General features: G+C 47.7%; 1 protein-coding gene and 1 long non-coding RNA gene across 4 annotated transcripts in view; one reads left to right on the top strand and one right to left on the bottom strand.

The window, feature by feature from the left end:
* The window catches only part of LOC100120231 (5-hydroxytryptamine receptor), an 88,382-nt gene that overhangs the window by 4,123 nt on the left and 63,939 nt on the right, over positions 1-20,320 (bottom strand). For 2 of the 3 annotated variants that reach the window (XM_031927760.2, XM_016984368.3), the window contains exons 4-8: positions 15,145-15,264; positions 14,534-14,657; positions 2,207-2,399; positions 1,201-1,324; positions 922-1,062 (exon numbers count right to left, since the gene is read on the bottom strand). In XM_031927760.2, coding sequence (XP_031783620.1) covers positions 922-1,062; positions 1,201-1,324; positions 2,207-2,399; positions 14,534-14,657; positions 15,145-15,264 — 702 coding nt within the window. The remainder of the gene's footprint in view (positions 1-921; positions 1,063-1,200; positions 1,325-2,206; positions 2,400-14,533; positions 14,658-15,144; positions 15,265-20,320) is intronic. The other variant, XM_031927761.2, reaches the window with a different exon arrangement.
* On the top strand, positions 1,032-1,494 carry LOC107980934. Its single transcript, XR_001729063.2, has 3 exons — positions 1,032-1,139; positions 1,216-1,297; positions 1,359-1,494. It is a non-coding gene; the product is annotated as an uncharacterized LOC107980934 (long non-coding RNA).

The following is a 20,320-nucleotide window of genomic DNA, read 5'->3' on the forward strand; positions in this document are numbered from 1 at the left end:
CCTCCGCGAGAACGCAGTTCGCTGCAAATTTTTCGCGTACATCGAGAGCTTTCGCAACAAAATAATCGCAGCGACGAAAAGCTCTGGAATAACATACGCGCGGCATATAAAGGAAACAAAATCGCTCAATTAGAGCATCGGCCGACTCGACACCGAGAGATTCCACGGATCAGGTATATAGCTGTAAAAAAAGGCAACGACCCATGCGCACAGGGCCTATAATTCAATATCAACGATTACTCCGTCGCGCAACGGCATCGGAAGTCGCGAGTGATTACTGCAATCAGCGCCCGGCGATTAAGCTCAAGCGTTTATGTACACACAGAGCGAGATAGTCACACGCGCGCGAGTCTATTATAACGCTCGGCCTACACGCGAGGCTGCAGGGAATTTCGTCATTGGGCTAATTGGTCGGTGGCTTTGTTGTATTTCCAGCGACGAATACGCATCTACATACCCCCGACTACGGCGACGACTACGCGCAAATTGAATGCGTGCTATACATCCTTGGCTTTATTAATCGCGCGCGCGCGCGCGCGTGTGTGTGTCCAGCGCTGCTGCTGCTGCGTATATCGTATTATACACTCCGGCTAAAGGGAATCTACGTCGCAGGGAATTTCTGCTGTTTGTGTATATACCCGTATATATAGTGCAGCAGCGCAGTACCGAGTCGCCGGCTGCGCGCGATAAAATAGGGAGAGCGAGGGAGCTGCGGTGCATGTGTATGCGCTTGAGTGCCGCGCGTAGACGCACGAGTATGTCGTATATACACCGAGACCCAGGGTGTATGTATGCGGAGTTTTGTTTTGTTTATCTTTTTCAGAAATTGATACGAGAGCGACCTTTTAATACAGCTCTTATAGCCCTCCCAGTCGATAACCACATTCACCGCATATACCGCGAGAGACACACTTGGCTTACCGGATATCGTGGGTAACGGCCTGCCGATAACGGCCACGACGGCCGCCGCGATGCCTCCGCTAGCTTGCGCCTGTGCCAGTGCTCCGCCCACAGCGTGACTGCTGCCCATCGGCTTCGGTGGTCCTCCCATTGGTTTCGTAGCTGTGCATTGTCGAAAGAGAAGGACTTTGAATTTTTCGATGGAACCAGGACTCGCGAGCGTCGTCTCAGTAGTAACGGTCGATTACTGTTCCGAGCGATATAAAAGCCGTCGCGTATAACACACTACACGGGACTTACCTTGTGTATTTACAGGTTGGCCCACTCGTTTTCGAATGCGCTTCCGCGCCGTCTGGAATATCCGCCAGTAGAGTATGAGGATGACGAAGAGCGGCAGGTAGAAGGACGATACCGTGGCGAATATCTATGCAAAGTATAATGGAAAAAAATCGTTGTAGATGTGCGTATACGATTGTAAGTGGAAAACGAGGAGCTGCGCAGATTTCTCTATGTGCCAGCTGCTAAAACCCTCGTAATTGGAATTTACGCGTCGCGCGGCAGACTGCGGTCATAAATATACTGGCTGCTATGCTACGCCGAGGTATGAAATTACGAAGTAAGCCCTCCTGCTCTCACTTGGACGCTATATTATATACGTACAACGTTTGCTTATATACGCGAGCTTTTATATACATACATATCGGCGGGCCTGCTAGTAATGATAATTGCCCTTAAAGGCGAAAAAATGGAGTTATATACGACGCTCTGATGGAAAAGCTTGGTATTATATATAAGGGAGAGAAAGCGATGAAACGAAATTTATCGCGGAGAATTATCACCTCAACGGCGGCAGGGCTTTTGTTTCTCGAGTTACGAGCGCGTGGCCGATTAAAAAGCCTGATATACAATAACGTTTCCTTGACGCTATATTGCAGTTATATACGCGCTATATCGGCCACTTAGCGTTAAAGCTCGCTCTCTCTCTCTCTCGTTAGATGCGATTTTATTCGGCGTTATTTAGCGATCTTTTTACTACCCGTCGTATAACTCTGCGTGTATACAAATTGGGCGAACATTTTTCGCCGTGCATCCCCCCCCTCGAGCAACAGATTTTCCGGGTATAACAATGAAATTAAGGCGACGTGACGCGATAAAAGACTCTCTCATCCCCCGGTATAGCGACGAGAATCGTCCCACGGTGCAGAAATTCATAGCTCGATGTTATATTATCAAGTCAAATTAAACGCGAAGCGCTTTGGTTAAAATTTGCCATAGTCATATTCTCGAAATTAGATTATCCGCTCACCTGATAGTAGATGTCCTGGCTGACGATGCAGGACTTGTCGAGGACGACGCGATTCTCCCACTGGGGGTCCTTCCAGCCGAGTAACGGGGCGATGCAGACGAGAAAGGCAACCGCCCAGACTACCGCTATCATCATGCCTATCCGACGGGCCGTCCGGTGATGAATGTAGTCTATGTTTGTGACTGCCCAGTACCTGGAAACGATCGGTTTTCCCATTAGTTATTCCGCTATATAATTATGCATATAATCTACGTATTCGCATTGCTTTCGCGTGAAAAGGAGAGCTTTTCTTCCGAGAATCCGTCTTAGGAATAATCTTGATGCGTATGCTGAAAACGCCATTAGGCTCACCTCTCGAAAGAGAGAGCGCAACAGCAAAGAGTGTAATCCGGCCGCAAACTGCCGACTATTCTCTCGCATGTCGCGTCCAAAGAGTTTTGCGCTATTTTTCCGAGATCACGTCGCTCTTTATACAAGTATAATACACACAGCCAAAACGATTGTCGGGGAAAAATCTGTATACACAGCCGCGCGGGGAGGAGGTTAACGCAAGTCGGTGCGCGAGCTTGTCGATCGTGATTAACACGGCTGCCGCCGACTACTCCTAAAGCAAATCCCGTTACTACGCTCCATTTGAATAACTGACGAAGCGCTCGCGCGAATTTTCAGCAGCTGTGCACGCTGGAGTTTGCTCTATCCTTGGAATCGAGAGCTGCGTTGGCACAAGCTCTTCCCTCTTGGATCGTTCGGTCGATGAGACAAGTTTCGTTGGAGTGTGTACAGCGTAGACAAATAATACATTTTTTCGTTGTTGAACATTACGTATCAAAAGCGTCGTCGCATCAGAGACATGTATAATATACCATAGGTCCAACACGGATTGGACAGGAGCAGCGACGGTGCGGCCGGCCATTTAATGCGGAAACTAATTACGTTCCTGTCAAATGGCGTTAGCTTCGAATTGAATAGTCAATGAGCTGCCGAGGGCGCCCAGGATCGAACTTACCATCAACCGAGCGTGTCGTGTATACCCGAGCGCGTGTTACGCCCGATTCTACGCTCTCCTATCATCTGCATACGCTATCTGCTGTCCGCTCTCCGCTTTTCGCCTGACGCGCGGATTAGCATTGTTTCCCCTGATCCGCGCTTCTGCGTCCGAATCTTATGTAATTTTATCCGCGCGGTATCGTAATTACCCAGTCGTTAACACGCTTTACGCCGAGCTCCTACTCCGCTCAGGGATTTACGAGAGATGTGCTTGTACGAAAATTACACGGCCGCAGGTACTTTCAGGTACCTACGCCGTTCGACGCGTTGTAAAGCCAGCTATACTGCCGTAGTCATTTTTTTTTTTTCGTTATAGTCGAGCAAACGTCCTCTTCTGCTCCGCCGGTAATTTAGCTGCAGCTGTTGGCTCTTCTTCTTCCGGGTGATGCGCGACGTTTTCGCTTTGTTTATTTCCGGGCGGGAGCTTTTTTAATTTCACTACCAAATTCGCGGCGCGCGCGCGCTCGAGCTTTTTGTTATGCAAAGCGCCGCGAACACGTCAAGCGCGCCGTGCACGAATTTTTCAGAGAAGAGCGAGGGTGTACCCGTACCGTAATTAGAGTTTACACCGAACTGTTGTTGCGTGCGTTGAGAACAGTGAAGGCAACGGTGTCTTTTCTTTGGGAGTTTGTTATGAATTCGATTTGCTTTGTACCCTACTCTTTGTAAAGGCTCTGTTTTTACTGTATCAACGTCGAATTCGAATGTCGCGCGCCGCGAGCTAATTGAATTCGTAATTGGACAGAGCAGCCGCGCGCGACTGTTTTTTCAGAATATTTAACCGCACCGCGACATCTAAAATCCTTGACACACTTTCGGCCGGCGTCGCTTCTCATCGAAAAGGGTTAATGAAAGATCAACCGAGCGTGAAATGCCACTAGCGCTTTTATCTCGATATAATTTAACTTTCTTGTTTAGTTAAGCGGCTGATGCTCATTCACGTACGCGCCCACGCTCGCGAGCTTTTTGTATACGCGAAATTCAGTGTCGATATGCATACGATCGACGTGTGTGTGTATAATAGTTCTTACGCGCTTCGCTGACTGCGTTATCACCTACGCACACAATCGAGACGGCGATATCGTGCAAATCCAGCGCTGAGTTCATGCAAATTTCAGCGAACGGGCTTTTCCTTTTTTATTTTAAACCGCGCTGAAAAGTAATTGATACGTTATACACCCACCACCCACACACACACACACAGATCTTTATTATCGTCGTAGGCGATGGTAGTACGTATATTATCCGCGAATCCGGGCGTTAATTAAGCGTTGACCTAGTTGCAGTATAGGCGACTCCGGACTCGTCCTGTCTCGTAGTCCTGCTTCGGGGAAAAGCGAGGCCCGCTTATTGAGCCATATATATATATATATATGTGTGTGTGTGTGTGTGTACGCTTTGCGGCCAATCAAAAAGCTGAGATTAATGGACGAGTCTTATGCGAGGTTCTGTTTCCGTCGGCGGAGTTATAAATTGCGCTTCCTCTTCGCGTTTAATCAAAGGGATTTCGGAGGAGTAACGGGTCAATTTTGAAAAATAACAAACAAAAAAAAAATCGTGTCGAGGTGGAAAGCTGCGCTGCAGGATTAAAACTTTCATTTGCGGTCGGGGTTTTAAAATTCCTTTTACACTGATGAGAAATTTATTAACGTCGAAAAATGATACGTTCGATGCGGGGGCTTGGAGCTTCGTATATTTTCAGGGGATATAATTAAGACTTTTCGCGCCGACCCGTCGTTGTTTTCGAAGCTCTGCGTTTTTAGTTTTCCAAAATAACACGGCTTATAACGCACGTCGGAGAACCGGACGCTTATACGCTCGTTTCGAAATTTCCGGAGAGTAATTTCGTAAAGAGCATCTTAAAGAGGATGTACCCCGAATGCGCCGTACTTCTATCTTCTCGAATATTATTCTCGATAGTTTATGCCCGAAAGTTTAAAATCCTTATCCAAAATCTCGCTGACCCATTTTCACAAGTCGGGGAAAAAGTCTCGGATGTAAGTTGAACGTTACGACTCTATTTTTCGCGTCTCCCTCTCTCTCTTCGCTAATTAAACTATTCTTTACTGCCCTTCTTGCCCGCTACAAAATAATTTACAGTACTCTCGCTCGGTTACATAGTGAGAGAGAAAAAAGACGAATTCAGTCGCAAAATTCAGCACAGCCTCGAAAAAGCTCGCGGCTTATCTCAGCCTGCCGACAGTCCGGCAATTTCGGCCGAGCTTGCATTATCTCGATTATCCTGGTTTTTTTTTTTGCGCGGGAGCATAACAGCAGCTCGCGTGAGAACGTACCGCCCAGTTAAACGGTAAGTAGCGCGAGTCAACGTTCGTGCGGGCCGACGTGCGCGGGCGGCGCTCCCTGTTTAGGCGTGCTGCCGCGGATTATCGTTTTGGAGTCCGAGCGGTCGGTTTATTGCGACGACACACGCGGTCCGCCGTGATTAGCGCCATAACCGGCTGCAAGCTCGTAAAGTCAATCGGGTAATTCGCACCTCGCCGCTCGCGGCCCTTATCGGCAGAGAGAGAGAGAGAGAGAGAGAGAGAGAGAGAGAGAGAGAGAGAGAGAGAGAGAGAGAGAGAGAGAGCGAGAGAGAGAGAGAGAGAGAGCTTTCAAGATGATTGTGAGCGGAGACTTTTTATGTATTTCTTTAAATGCTGATAACGCAGTAATTGATCGGCGTTCCAATTCGGTTTAGCCGCGTCTATACGAAGCGAGGAGTCAGCGAAGCAAACAGGTACCCTCGTGAAGTATTCAGACGCCGAGTGGGAGCGGCGTGTCGCGATTGTTTTTCCCGAGGCGGATTTCGGCGCCCTAAATATTCATCGCGGGCGATACACATCGGTATCTGTCTTGAATACCCTATACGTCGAGATTCCCGCAGCTTAATCAGAAAGCTAATCAACGAGGCGAATCCTTCGATTTCAGGTTACGCCGCGCACGTGGAGCTTATACACACGTGTACACGAGAGATCGCTGCATTATTGAACGATTGTGTCTCGGCGATATTCGCGTGGGACTTTACTCGCTCCAGCTATCTCGTACGTGCGGCTTTAATTGAATCCTGAATAAGATATCGCGAGGCAAGCTCACTGGGAATCGAATATCGTCGCGCGCGCGCGCGTGTGATTTATGCTTTCGAAAATTTCCGCCGCCGACAACGAAAATGCATTTTCGAGCGCGCAAAGCTTATGCGCGATCATGAATCGATTTGCGAGTGAAACGTGCAGTGTAAGAGATAAGGTAAAAATGCGAAAGGGAGAGAGAGAGAGAGAGAGAGACTGGGGTAAACAGATATCTCGCGGCCGTATAAATCTTCCAGAGGGAGGAAACTGCTGGCTGCATACGGCCTTCGCGTCGAAAGGGAGAAAGTCTCTCTGGGAGAGGGAGAGACCATAAAGCCGCTGCACGACTATTACTGCAGCCGTACTAGCTTCGAAGAAAGTGAGAGACACACGCTGCTGTTACTGCAAGTGTGTCGAGGATGTGTCTTCGAAAGTTTGGCCCTGCGGCGTTGCTGCTATACCGCTGCTACTCTCTCTCTCTCTCCGCAAAGTTCAGGAGGTTATTAGATTGAATCGTGGGAGAGAGAAAGGAAATCCACTTTTGCTCTATATAGCTCGCGTATGGGTATAATTCGGGGCAAGTTTTAGCGCGCTGCACGTGCGCGCGGGCAAGTTTCGCGTCGTCCAGCGAGTTCCTATATAGCTCATTTCCGATAAAGGGATTTCGGCTTATCCCTTTAAGCCAGTCGGGCGTGGATGATTCTCGTAATGACTATTTAATGTTGCGGACGTGCTGCGCCAGCAACCTGTGGAATACACTCGCGGATAGAAAAAAGTTTCGCGTCGCGTATCGACGGTTCGCGAATAAGAAAATGATATATTCTCCCACTGCTCGAACTCGTCAACTAATCAATCGGCGGAAATTAATCGAACGGTGTCCATTGTACGAGACAAAGCGAATACCGCGCAATCCCCATTGATTTATTAGTCCGCGAGCGAAGCATTCCCACATACACGCAGCGCATTAAGGAATTATTACGGCACGTCTCTTAGCCGTCGGGACATTTATCTCATTTGCCTATAAGATGTACCCTCTACTGTTTACGCGTATACAACTTCGTGTATACATCATACGCGATAATAAGTACGGCTTCTATGGATGTATGCAGATTACACTGCATACGTCGGGAATTCATCGCGCGGGTATTGTATATTCCGGGCGAAGCACACCTTTAACGTTATGCGCATCTCGTCTCGTCATACGCGCGAATGAAATTCCGTGCGGGATGAGGATTCGCAGCGCGTCATATGCAACGCCGAACAAACATTTCACTTCTTGCCGGCTGCTGCGCTTGTCCCCTCCCCCTCCCCCCTTTTTATCCGAATCAACATACACACAGCTGCGCCACCGGACAGAGTTACATCCGCGCGCGGAATTTTTCGCGACATAGCTATAGATCGAGTGAAAATTATGCGCCGTGACCGTTTTTGCCGTTCGCTACGCGGTATAAGGAGAATTTTTCAGCGCTGCATGTGGATCTCGATTGCATATGCTAATTTCACCGACATCCTCGGCGATGGCTTGTAAAAAATTAGTTTTGCGAATGCAATAACGAGTGTAAACGTTTTTATACGAGGGGAAAATCCGAGTAGCGCAATCGAGTAAACAGCTCCCCCGAAAAGAAAGCGATTCGTCGTCGTCGCGGTCGTCGAGGATCCTTGCAGCGTCGTTAAGCACGGTAGAAAAGCCGAGAGCAAAAAAGAGAGCGTCTAGCACACACGATACGCCGGGGAGTGGCAATTTCGCCAGATGGTAGCCGATTTCGCACAAAAGCTCTCTCACGACACGGCGCATTAATCGAAGACCAAGGCAAAAATGCACCGCCGGGAATCAGCGCCGCGCGGCTAACAATGGCCATTTGTTAAACGAGCTTTTTTCCGTCCCGAGATGTATGATACTTTCCTTTTATTTTTGCCGCGAAAGAGTATACGGAGTAATGAAACTATGCGCGAATAGGAGAGCGATTTAAGCAACACAGATTTGAATGGAATTCCCTCGGGGAATATTTCAGATGCTTGCGGGCGGATGATGTAGCGGAACGACTCGCTCGGGCGAGAGTAGGGGGGCATAGTTTGGACTTTGGATTCTATATGTACGCGTTGGCTATGCCGCTCGCGCGCGCGCGTTACGCTGTTAGTTAGACTCGTTAGGCTCTCTAATAAGGGTTATTCCCGAGATTTATGAAACGAACTTTCCCCCGCGGGCCGTCACGATGACGGACGTCCCGCCTGACCGTACGCCGGCTCGTACTACTGCGCGAAAGTTTCGCAAGCTACGCGCTCGTTATAAAAAGCTCTCGGTCTATCGCGAAAAAAATAATCATCACGGGTGCGTACAGTCTCTAGGTGCCTACAGCTGACAATTGGTTTCAACGAGAGGGACGAGCCTGGCTAATTAACTACTTTTCATATATATATATATATATATATATATATATATATATATATATATATGCTGGCCGCGGCTGGGTGGAAGGCAATGGTCGCAGGCAAAGCGGCCGCGTGGCTCTTACCTCGCCGCGCGCTAATTGGGTGTCGCCTGGCTTTTCTTTCGAGTAGGAGGCAGTTACGCCTCGCGTTTCTTTTAGCCGCGGGGCTGTAAAAAATTTAAGTGCTACTCGAGAGTAATTAAAGCCGAGGAGCGAGGAGACACGCGCGCCGGGAAGTCATCGTTATCTCCTCTCTTGCTTTCGTCTGCAAATTAATTAATTAATTTTTTTTTTTTACTTTTTATGGGTGCACGTTTTGGAGGGTAATTTTGAGGAGACTACCGGGCGGAAGCATACTCCGGGGACGTGAGCTTTGATTTTACGTTATGGAGTGCGCTCGAAAGCGTATCAGGTTCCGACTCTTAATTTCGAAGCTTGTGCTTTCATTAGACGAGCACATACGCAGCGGGTCGAATGCTGCGGCGTCCACTTCGTTTCTAACTTTGTATATTATACCTTAGCAGTATTACACAGATGCGAAGCTTTATATATGCAAATTACGAATAGTTTTGCAATGGCTAGTACGCGGAGCTGGAGTATTACGAGCTAAGTTGTACTTATACGCGATCCTCATTTAGACACCATACAACCGTTTCAATAATTGGCTTGAAAAAGATGACATACAAAAATAGGTAGGCCAATACCACCACCGCTTGCTGCTACGGGGCGAAGCATCGGCTCGAACCAAGGGCTGTAAGTCGCGTGTTTCTTAGGGTTCACTTATCGGGCGTTCTCGGTACGTTTGCACGTTTTCTCGTTAATCTAACCTACATAGGCTTTAAGAGGACGGAAAAACACGCAAAACTAGGTAGGCCTGTACCACCTCCAGTTCCTGCTAAGGGACGAAATATCGACTCGTATATCCGACCCTAAAAATCGTGAAATTCTGGCGCTAACTTATTGGGCGTTTTGGGTACCTTGGCACGTTTTCTCGTTAATGTAACCTACATAGGCTTGAAGAGGACGGACAAACACACATAAATAGGTAGGCTAAAACTTCGGGCAGTTTCTGCTAAGGGACAAAGTATCGGCCCGAACCGAAGGCTGTAAATCGCGTGTTTCTTTGTGTTCACTTATTTGGCGTTCTCGATGTCTCAGCACATTTTTATGTGAATTATAGGCGTGAATAGGACGAAAAAATACGCAATAATAGCTTGAGCAGAACCTTGGGCAGTTGCTTCTAAGGAAGTTTTAAAAAAATCATTCGTACATCTATATAATTACACAAACGAGTCCGTGAAATCCCTCTTCCCTAGAGCCAGGGCAATCGAAACATATTTCCCTGAAATCGCAGCTCCTACCAGGCGAATAATCGAGTCGCCGGTCGAATCCGTTGGAAAAATCTGTACGCCCCGGACACCGATCCTCGTTTTTTGTGCACAGCAGCAGCGGCGGCATGACGAAAGCAGCCGAGAAATTCGATATCCCCGGATGTTCTCACTCGGGGATCGATATATAGGCAACGAGTGTTGCCACCGCACCCACGATCCATTTGAATGTAGACAGACTATACTCCAGCGGGAGAGATAAAGCGCAACGGAATTGAATCGGTATTGTCTCTGAAAAGAAGTCACTTCTCGTTTTTATACATCGCGTACATATAATCCATACACTCGAGGATCGCCAAAGCCAATTACTCCGGTTTGAATCCCGCGCAGCGCATAGCCGTGTATTTTACCGCTACAAAGCTTTCGGCCAATTTGTAATAAGGAAGAGCCGCGCGGCAGAGCTGCAGCGCGACAACAAGAGGCTTTCGCTTGGGCGGCCAAGCGAGCGGGACTTACACGCGCGTATTCTCCCAGCAGTAGTTGCTGTTTCCTTTGCGCCACTGCTTCTCATGAATTAAGGAAGCTGTACATACCTCCACTGGGCTTGTTAGAGTCTTATTCCCGAGACAGAGTGAGAGAAAGAGCGAGAAACTTAATGTTTATGGCAGCGCGCGATTCTTGAATTTATCCTTCATCGTCCGGGATTGTTCACGACAAGATAAGGATTCGCGGCGGTAAATCACGCGTAGCGAGATTAGAAAAACCGCGAACGCGAGCGAATTGGCCCGAGTCCAGTATTTCGGCTCTTTTTTGTGCCCGAAGCGAGAAATTCGGCCACTCTTGTAGGTACGATGTTTTGCGGAGAGTTGTCCGCTGAGAAAAGATTCCTCGCCGCGGAAAATTCTGCTCCGGCTATTCGATACAATAAACCGGGGAATGTATGTATATAAATTCAGAAAAGCGTGTAATTTAATTTTCGTTACAGCGAAAGACACTCGCGCCGCCGGTCTATACCTATCCATTACGAGCCAAGGCACTCGATGCCGAAATCCGACATTTATCAGGCGGCCCGCGGCGAGTGGCCGAGTTAGAGAGAGAGAGAGAGAGAGAGAGAGAGAGAGAGAGAGAGAGAGAGAGAGAGAGAGAAGTCAAATGGCTCGTGCTCTACGGCCGTAACTATCAACCTCCTACACGCACATAGTGGAAAGAGCTGCACGAGCAGGTATAGAGCGAGTCGCCGCGGCGAAAGTTCGCCGGAAAGTGGCCGAGTCGTCGCGGTTTAATTGCTCCCGCAACGGCGATTCCGGGAAAGAAGCTCAAAACTTTCGGCGATTCTCTCTCCAGCTCACTTTCTCCGCGCGCCCGTGAAATATAATGCTCGCGATAATAATTAGTGGCGCTTTTGCCTTCGGCAAGGAGACGCGCGCGAGTAATTACGTAATTAGGGAAGGCGTGGTAGGAGCGCGATAGAGATTTTATTTCGTTTCTCCTCGCTGTTTTCGAGGAGTATAGGAGATGGCCGGCGGGGGGTAAAGTATATGTATGTAGGTGGTCGAGAAGAGGGAGATTTATGTCCGACTGTAAAATTGCGCTGGAATTTTTGTCTGGTACCAGCAGCGGAGCAGCAGATGCTCTGTCGCTGTTTGACTTCGGAGCTATGTGTGTGATAAATCAAACGTCTTACGGCGAAATACAGCTGTGTATTTTTCTTGGACTCGCGGAGAATAATCGCGATAAACTGACTTTGAATCTGGCAGGTTTGAAAACGTTAATTCGAGCTACTTATACATTCTCTCGATGTAACTCGCTAATGTAATTGAATACAAGTTATACTCTTAAAAGTATATCATGGAAATCCGCCTTTGTGCATACACCCTTGAACGCAAAAGAACGTCTCTCTCCCTCTCTGTCTTCTCTTTCGTCTGCAAAATAAAAGCTTTTTACTTCTTAGATTGCAAAGAATATACCGAGTTACCCGCGCGCTTCGCCGAAGAAGTACAATGTATTCCGAGCTTCTCGCTGCAGAAAGAGAGAGAGAGAGAGAGAGAGATAAGTAACGCTGCAGCGCGGACAACCGAAGTAAACTTTTTCCTATACTCTACTTCGCGATAGTGCGCAGAGCTCGTTTTTACGTTATCCTATAGTTGCACAACGTTATACGCAGCCGAAAGTAGCTTCTCGAATTTTAATGAGTTGGTGCGGGAGTCGAGAAACCGGCGATCCGTATACTGAAAGTCTCGAATGTCTCGTCATTATGGCTCTCGTAAAAATGCGAATCTCCATTGTAATTTTCTCGCGACACCTTATCATTCCGATCGCCCGGTGGCTCATCGGCGTATTGATTACAACCGCGAGGGAGTTTGTACGAGCTACTTATCGCGCGCAAATTAGCCGACTACTCGAGTATCATACTTTTATACTTCGATGTGGAGTGTCTCTCGACTGATAACCGATTTTTCCGGCGCATCGGCAGAAACGAGACATATCGCTGAATTACGGCCGCGAAATTGAATAAAAATTTCGCGTCCCTTATAAACTGTCACTCGCGCTATAAATATCCCAGCGGCTAATTTATGAGGCTTACGCAGCGAAAAGAAAGCCGTTCGCGCTGCACAATGGACTCTGATAAATAATCTCATAAATAATTCGCGACGAGGAAGAAGAGCGCGGCGCGATGTTAAAAAACGACGAGTATATAGGTATATACATATAGGCACAAGCATAGGAGCAGAAATCAGATATCGATGTTTGCTCCCTCGGGCTGTTCCGCGACTTTTTCTGATTTCGCCTCCTATCACATTGGTTCCTGCAAATTGCTCGATACGTCGTCTCCGAATATATATGTACGAGATATACGTGCACGCTGTTGGTGAAACGAGCGCAAAGAGGCTGTAAATAAACATACGTCTATATAGCCGCCGCGAGTTCGATGCATGTACAAGTTTGTCGCGGAGAAGAAGGAGATGATGGAATCTTTTATTTTCGCGCGAAGGCGTGAAATATACCGCGTAGGATTTGCCCGCAGCTCTTATATTCCATGTGTGTGTGTGTGTGTGTGTGTATCGACGTGTGTAGATGTAGCATCGTCGGCGATTCGATATTCCGCGCATAATTTATCCCGACTACATTTATTCCCTAGATGAAAATTCAACAATCCGGGTTAATTAAACACACATAGTCAGCTACTGCGTCGAAATGAAAAACAATCCCGGGAAAATTGCGGAATTAAATTATCCGCGCTCTCGGTTAAGTGTACTTTCTTCGAATAAAAATAAAAAGGTGAAAAAAGGGCGCGATAAAACCTTTACGCTTTATTGGCCATACAACCATTGTCTGTAATGCAGTATAGTATAGCCTCCCACCGTGGGATGTATCAAAATCGAGTTTGTCTCGACTAATCCATTAGTTATATAAGAATATAAGAGAGCGGAATCCATTCAATCGTCGTCTCTAACAAGCCGCGCGGCTCGAAAATCATAAACGAGAAGCGCATAATAAGGGTCTAAGATAATCGGCGACTCGCGTCGCTGAATAATACAGCAGCCCTGCACAATTGATCAAAGCTCGAACGCTGTACTGTACTGCAGTTCTCTCCACAATCGAACGTGTGTGTGTGTATATATGTATATACAATACCGTGTATAGTACCGTCACCTTTGGTTCCGCACGTTCGACCCTGCGGCTAATTACTCGCGGCTATACCTTCCTTTCTAGTAATCGGGGATAAACGTAATTGAGCGGACGCGGCGGTAGCGTAAGCCGAGACGAAGCTGGATACAGTGTGTATAGATGTATGTGTGTGTGTGTGTGTGTGTGTATATATATATATATATATAAAAAGTCTCGGATATAGAGAGATCTGGGACCGGAGCAGAGCAGCGGGAAACTGTATGTGCATAGCTCGGGTTGCCCGGCGCACGTTTCGATTATACTCGATACCAGCATCAGCTCTCTTTCTCTCTCTCTCTCTCTCTCTCTCTCTCTCTCTCTCTCTCTCTCTCTCTCTCTCTCTCGACTATTATTATACGCATTAACCGGTGAATGGCTCGGGCTAGAATAATATAGTTTAATTGCGGCTGGCTAGAGCATTAGCGGCTTCGATGTAAAATTGATAACGTCGGATTCGCTAGAAACGCGATTAAACAGATAACTCGTGAGAGGTCAGTGCATATACGAAGCATCTTAATGGTTTTCCCTCTGACGACGACGACGTGTGTGTTTGGCCGCGGTATATAGAATACGGGAAAGATCGCTTTATTGTATATATACAAGGATTTCGAGATCTTTTGTGCGTCCGAAGATCCGCACAATGGCCGCATCTCACGGGGATAATGCCCTCGCGTGTGCGTGCGGGTCGGTGATTTTTTTATGCGGATGTCTTTTAATATAAGGTACGACGTAGTATATGCAATGCGAAAACGAGAAAGAAATTGCGGTAAAAAATCATGCGGAACCAACCTGTCAAGGGCGATGGCGACCAGATGCAGAATGGAAGCGGTGCAGCACAATACATCACTGCTGGTCCACATGTCGCATAATTCAGGACCAAGAGCCCATTCATGGGCAACCTCGTACACGGCTCCTGCCAACAATACCGCACTAAAACGACTGGCCCTCTCTCTCTCTCTCTCCCACTATAGTGCAGCTGTATACACACACTATGTCTCCGTACTTTATTCCGATACGTATACGAGACGCGGCGTTTCTCTGCGTTTAATTGCATAGGATTGGAAAAGCAGCAAAATCTTGCGCGGCTCTCGCAATATATAACGATACGCGCATCAAGTTGCCGAGTGCGTGTAGCACATTAGTTCGATATCGCGAGCATAGTCCATGACGCTTCAGAGGCATATTGTATAGTCGGTACACACAATCGTATTCTACGGGAGTTACGAGCTCCTGAAGCGACGTGAGCCGTATAATACGCCCCGATACCTCAGCCGTTGCATATTATGCTATATGCGAAAGCGGCTCGAGGAAACTGTCTGCTCCGCTTGTGGGTCGTACGAGAGAGGGAGGCTAATCAGGTGTTTACATTGGACAAAATAGAAGAAAAGCGGCGCACTTACCCAGAGGCATGACGAGACAGGCGACCAGCAGATCGGCGACGGCCAGCGAGAGGATCAGGTAATTCGCTACGCTCTGCAGATTGCGCTCGAGCAGTATGGCTGCTATCACGAAAACGTTGCCTGCAACAGAGAGATTAATTCCACACGGGTTAGGCCGCTGTGTTGTATATACGATATGCGCTCTTCCTCTTCGCAGCCCGTGAGAGAGGATGTTATTGCAGTACCTCCCGCTAGCGATGGGCCGCACGATCGCGCGCCTCTTCAGCGATTAAATTGCTTATAAAGCCGAGAAAATACAGACGACGTATCCGCGTGCCCGACAAAAGCAGCCAATCCCTCAGAACAGCAAAAATAGCCCCGGCGGGAATCTCTGCGCGTTATACGTTATACGCGATGTATATTTCGCAAAAGCGTGCACACGAGAGAGCGGGAAAATTTGAAAAGTGCATATCCATTCCACTCCCGTGTGTACATAGGTATACACATTCGCTCGAAGCGCCATTCATCTCTGCTCCGCGCGCTATACCCGCAAGCTCGGTTACATCCTCCCGAGAGTTACAGTATAGCTCTCGCCCTATATCAAAAAGTCGAACGCGAGATTTTCGTAATGACGTTGTATGAATCGCTTCGGCATGATTCACCGCATCGCATGTGTCTTGCACATAGACTTACGCGTCGGCCGATCCTTTGGGTGTTTTATGATGTAAAGAGCAAGGGTGTGTGTGTACAGGATACGACGATGATGACAAAGGGGGGATTTCGGGGAGAAGTGTGTGTATATATGGGATCTTTCACGCACGTGAGCCGAGCATTGTTGCGCTCTATGGCTCTGGCCTTAGTCCATATGCGTGCGTTCACAGTTCGACTATAGTACAGAAAAATTAAAGCGAAATCTTTCCCGCAAGATCGAGCTCCTAGAATCATACAGAACCTCCTCCAATCGCCTCCGAAGGACCAATTAGTTCTTGTCGGCGAGAGCAAAAGTAAACGCCACGTAAAAAGCGGCGTAAAGTCGATCAATCCACGCCAGTCCCTCGCTATATATATATATATATATATATATATATATATATACTCTCGACGAATAAAAAAAAGAGCACAAGCGCTGGCAACACCTACAGACGTTAATACTCCTAACCCCAAGTGGAGTAAAGTCTCTAACACTCCCCTCTCTCGAGTCGCGCTAAAAGGGGGACGACAAAGACGACGCGGGGATATTCGAGATTTACTGGGGGCCGTGCGCGCGATTGCCGGAACACCTGCTAATTAAGTGTGTCATTGAGCGATTATTGTTAACTGCAGCGACGGGACGAGAGTTTGAGAGATATATAATAAGAGGCGAGATCGTATAGTCGGAGAGGGGGGAGTGTTTTATTCCCCCGTTTCGGGTAACTCTCGCGCAGTCCTATAATAACTCGACTTTTGTCCGCCGAGTTTGAATCGACGACGTTCCTTCTTTTTTTGCTGTAGGCATTAATTCCAAGTTTCCCACGCACGTTTTCATTTACTTCGGAAACAATGTGTATGGAGGCTGGAGAAAAAGGAGCCTAAAAAATTAGCATACGAGCGCGTCATTTGCTAAAAGCTCTCCGAATATTAATGAAGCTCGCGGCGAACGAAACTTATGTATATAAGCAATTACTCAGCCGACGCGCGCTTATACTCATTTCGAGATACAATGGAATATCATGAGTCGCAGTGCAAACAACGCGTACACTTCTTGGATCAGACTGGTTTTCGAATGCTTTTCATTAATATCTCCGGATATAGCCTCGTGCAGTCTTATCTCGAGAAAACAGCAGACAATAGCTCTCGAATCAACTGCGCACACGTGTAGCAACACAGGTGTCGAAGCAGCAAGTTGGTCAGCTTATCGTATTATCATGCTAAAGCGTTGTAATTGCTCTCGACTATACACGTCGCGCTGGGAAACTCTAGAACAGTATTGTTAACAGGAGAGAAACTTGCGCGCAGCGACTTGCTCCGTATCAAAACTTTATCCCAGGGACAAGCGGCGAACGATCTGTCGCCTACTAGACCCTATCTATATATATATATAATTGTATACACCTGGCCCCTACTTAAATTCGTTGAATTTAGAACGCTCGCGCGTGGGCGTATAGTATAACACGCCGGTGTGTCGAGTATGTATGAATCTCCGGAGCACTGCTTCCTACGGATACGCTCGATATATAATTCAAAAACGAGAGCTTTCCAAAGCACAGCGCTCGAGTCAAAGCCGCCCACATGCGACGCGCACGATTAATCGACTGGCCGTCTCGCGGGAGAAACTTTCCGCCGGCGTATAGATCATCGCGCGAGGGTTAAAGTTACCGCGAGAGATCATCCCCAGAGGCGCAGCGGCGTTTTTGCGGACCCGCGACTTTTTAAGTGTTTCTGTGTGTGTGTGTGTGTGTGTGTGTGCGCGCGCGGTAGCGCATTTATACCACGTGTGCGATATATCTGTATAGGAAGGTATACCGGTGCAGTTTATGCGACTCTCGAAGCGGCTGGTATATAGTAGTGGCCGAGGAAAGTTTGAGAGAGAGAGAGCCTCGCAAGATCACGTTTACCAGGGGCGCGTGACTTTGCCGAAATCAGGCGTGTTAGAGTGCTGACAAGGGGAGAGGGTAGGAATGAATAAAGCGATATCTCGCGACGATAAAGGGGATGACGCTTATATATAGGGAAGCTCTTAGAAGCGCGCAGCCGCTGCTTTGATAACGAGTGGGATTATATAGTTGTTTCATATAATAAGGAAGGAGTGTACAGCCGGAGAGCTGTTACAATTCGATAAGAGGGGGAAAGGTCTTATCTTTCCAATTACTCGCCATAAGGTGATTCCCGCGATAAAATTTTACGCGCAAGGCGCTCTCTAAAATTACGCTGTTCTGGAATTTTATGTAGGTTAAAAAAGAACTTTTTCTTCTTCTCCTTGCGCGAGTTTTTACTTTACTGCGAGATCCGCACCGCCTTTTACGGTGTATGTACTTTTTTACGAGGGCGATTGTGCAGCGGGGAAATATTTCTTCGGGGGAAGAATTCGAGATTATTCCTAATGAGAATTAGACCGAGTGACCGCGTGTAAGAGACGAAAAACGACGGGTATTTCGGGCTATCGATTATACACTCGCTGTCCTAATTAGGTCCGATTACGAGGGAACATTTTCGAGATCCTCGGGCGCGACGGATTTTAATTACGCGAGGAACATCGCTCGAGGTTACGAGCTTTTTATACTTTGCTCGGTTTGGGGTTATTATTAGGCGGTGAAAAAAAAAAAACAGTCGATACACCGATAAAGATTATCTCCCGAAGGCCGTCACGATTTTTAAAGCGCTTGCCTGTCTGCGCATTTTCAGCGGCTATTCTTTTTACGAGCGTATTTAGATACACACGCGCGCGCGCTTTTCCATTTTTTCGGAAAATCCGCGTTTGATAAAAAAATACCCGGTATAGCTGTAGCCGAGTGTGGAGAATTCAATATCTCGCGTAACAAAGCCGAGGTCCAGACAGAGAGAGAGGAGCAGAGAACCGCTGGCCCATATGCGTCGACGGTCTCTCACAGCTCTTATTGAAATATCCGGCGAGGCATCGTCGAGAGCTTTGCGGACAAGCTTCGCGGAGCAGTAGCTTATCCGTCGGTTAGCCAGCGCTACTACGGGTACATTCAGCCGAGAAAGGAATCGCATTTCAGATTAGCGCTCGAAGTTGGCCGCACCACTCTTGCGCGGGTGTATGCAGATGTATGCGCGCACAACTCTCGTTTGGCTCCGTGTCAGCCTCGGACTGACAAAAGACCTGCGGGGAGAGTAGTCGAAGTCGATTCGCGAGTATCTACATTTGAATGAGTGCATTAGCGCGTTCGGCTGTGAGGTGTGTGCGCGGAGATGGGATATGAGGGTTGGAGAGAACGGCGTGTAGGATTGACGTTGAATCCGGCGTCTCGGGTTTGTCGGAAACAGTTTTAAAACGACGGGGATGGTAATTTGATTTTCGTAATAGGGGGATGGGATAAGTCGTAATCGAATATATATATATATATATACTGAGCGCATTTGAATAATTTATTTCTCATTACACATTTTTCCCTCAACTTCTACATTGAGTCGAGAGCGAAGTTTCGCACTAATGGTTCGACACTCGAAGTTTAATTGGCTCTCTAGAATTTTCACGAGTAGGATACTTGGCTGTTCGTTCGGAATTGAAAAATTCTGCGGATTCGAAAAGTACGTAGATTTATGAAAGAAATTTGATTTAGCATTGAAAATTCACTCGAGGCAGTTTCAGCTCTTCTATATCTGTAGACAGGTCCTGCTCTCGAACGCACTTCCCGTCATTAAAAGCCAGCGACAGTATCGACGTCTCTTTGACTGGTGAACGTGACATCCGATTGTCGTGTTTCCGCATTGTCCTACACAGCTTCTCCTTTCTTTCCGTCCTCCTCCTTCTTTCTCTCCACCCACTGCAACAGCAGCATCAGTAGCGAAGAATGACCGTCGAATCCAAGCGAACTTCCTCCGGACGTCAGAGGTACATTCCACTTCGCCGTCGATTTCGCGCCGACTTCAGGACGCATTAGTCACGGACCAGAAAGTGCAAACACAGAAACGCTGCTGCTGCCGTTGACGACGTTGGAATTTCGGAATGGGGCCTTTGTCTGCAGCCATTGTCGTGCTGCATCGAGCGGATCAAGACGTTTGAGAAAGGGGGAATCGACGCTACTGCGGACTGGTTTGGTAGTCACTGCTCGACGTACTGTACGTGATGTTTTTCGAGCTGCTGCTGCTGTTGTTTGCTCTAGTGCTTCTGGATGATTATGTCGTACTCCACAGGCTTAACCTCGTCGCAGTTGGGCTTCGGCGTGGGTTTGCCAAAGATCAGGCGTATTATTCTTTCCCTGGTGCTGCCTCGGATTACGACGATAAATAGGACGAGTAATAAACAGAACACATTCGCGGCTTTCATTTCGAGTTTTCGTTCTGGTTTCCGAATGAGCGCACCTATCCTCACCGCTGCTGCAGCCGAGATATCGTACTCTTTGATGCTTCTTTTTACGCCTCGACAATACACACAGATAAAAATGCTTTAAGAGCTTCCTCATATTGCCTGCGCATTCGCTTAACGCCGTGCCGCACGAAAGCGTCGTTAACGAGTTTAAGTATCAATCTCGCTCCC

Source organism: Nasonia vitripennis, chromosome 3 (genome assembly GCF_009193385.2).
Source record: "Nasonia vitripennis strain AsymCx chromosome 3, Nvit_psr_1.1, whole genome shotgun sequence".
Taxonomy (NCBI): domain Eukaryota; kingdom Metazoa; phylum Arthropoda; class Insecta; order Hymenoptera; family Pteromalidae; genus Nasonia; species Nasonia vitripennis.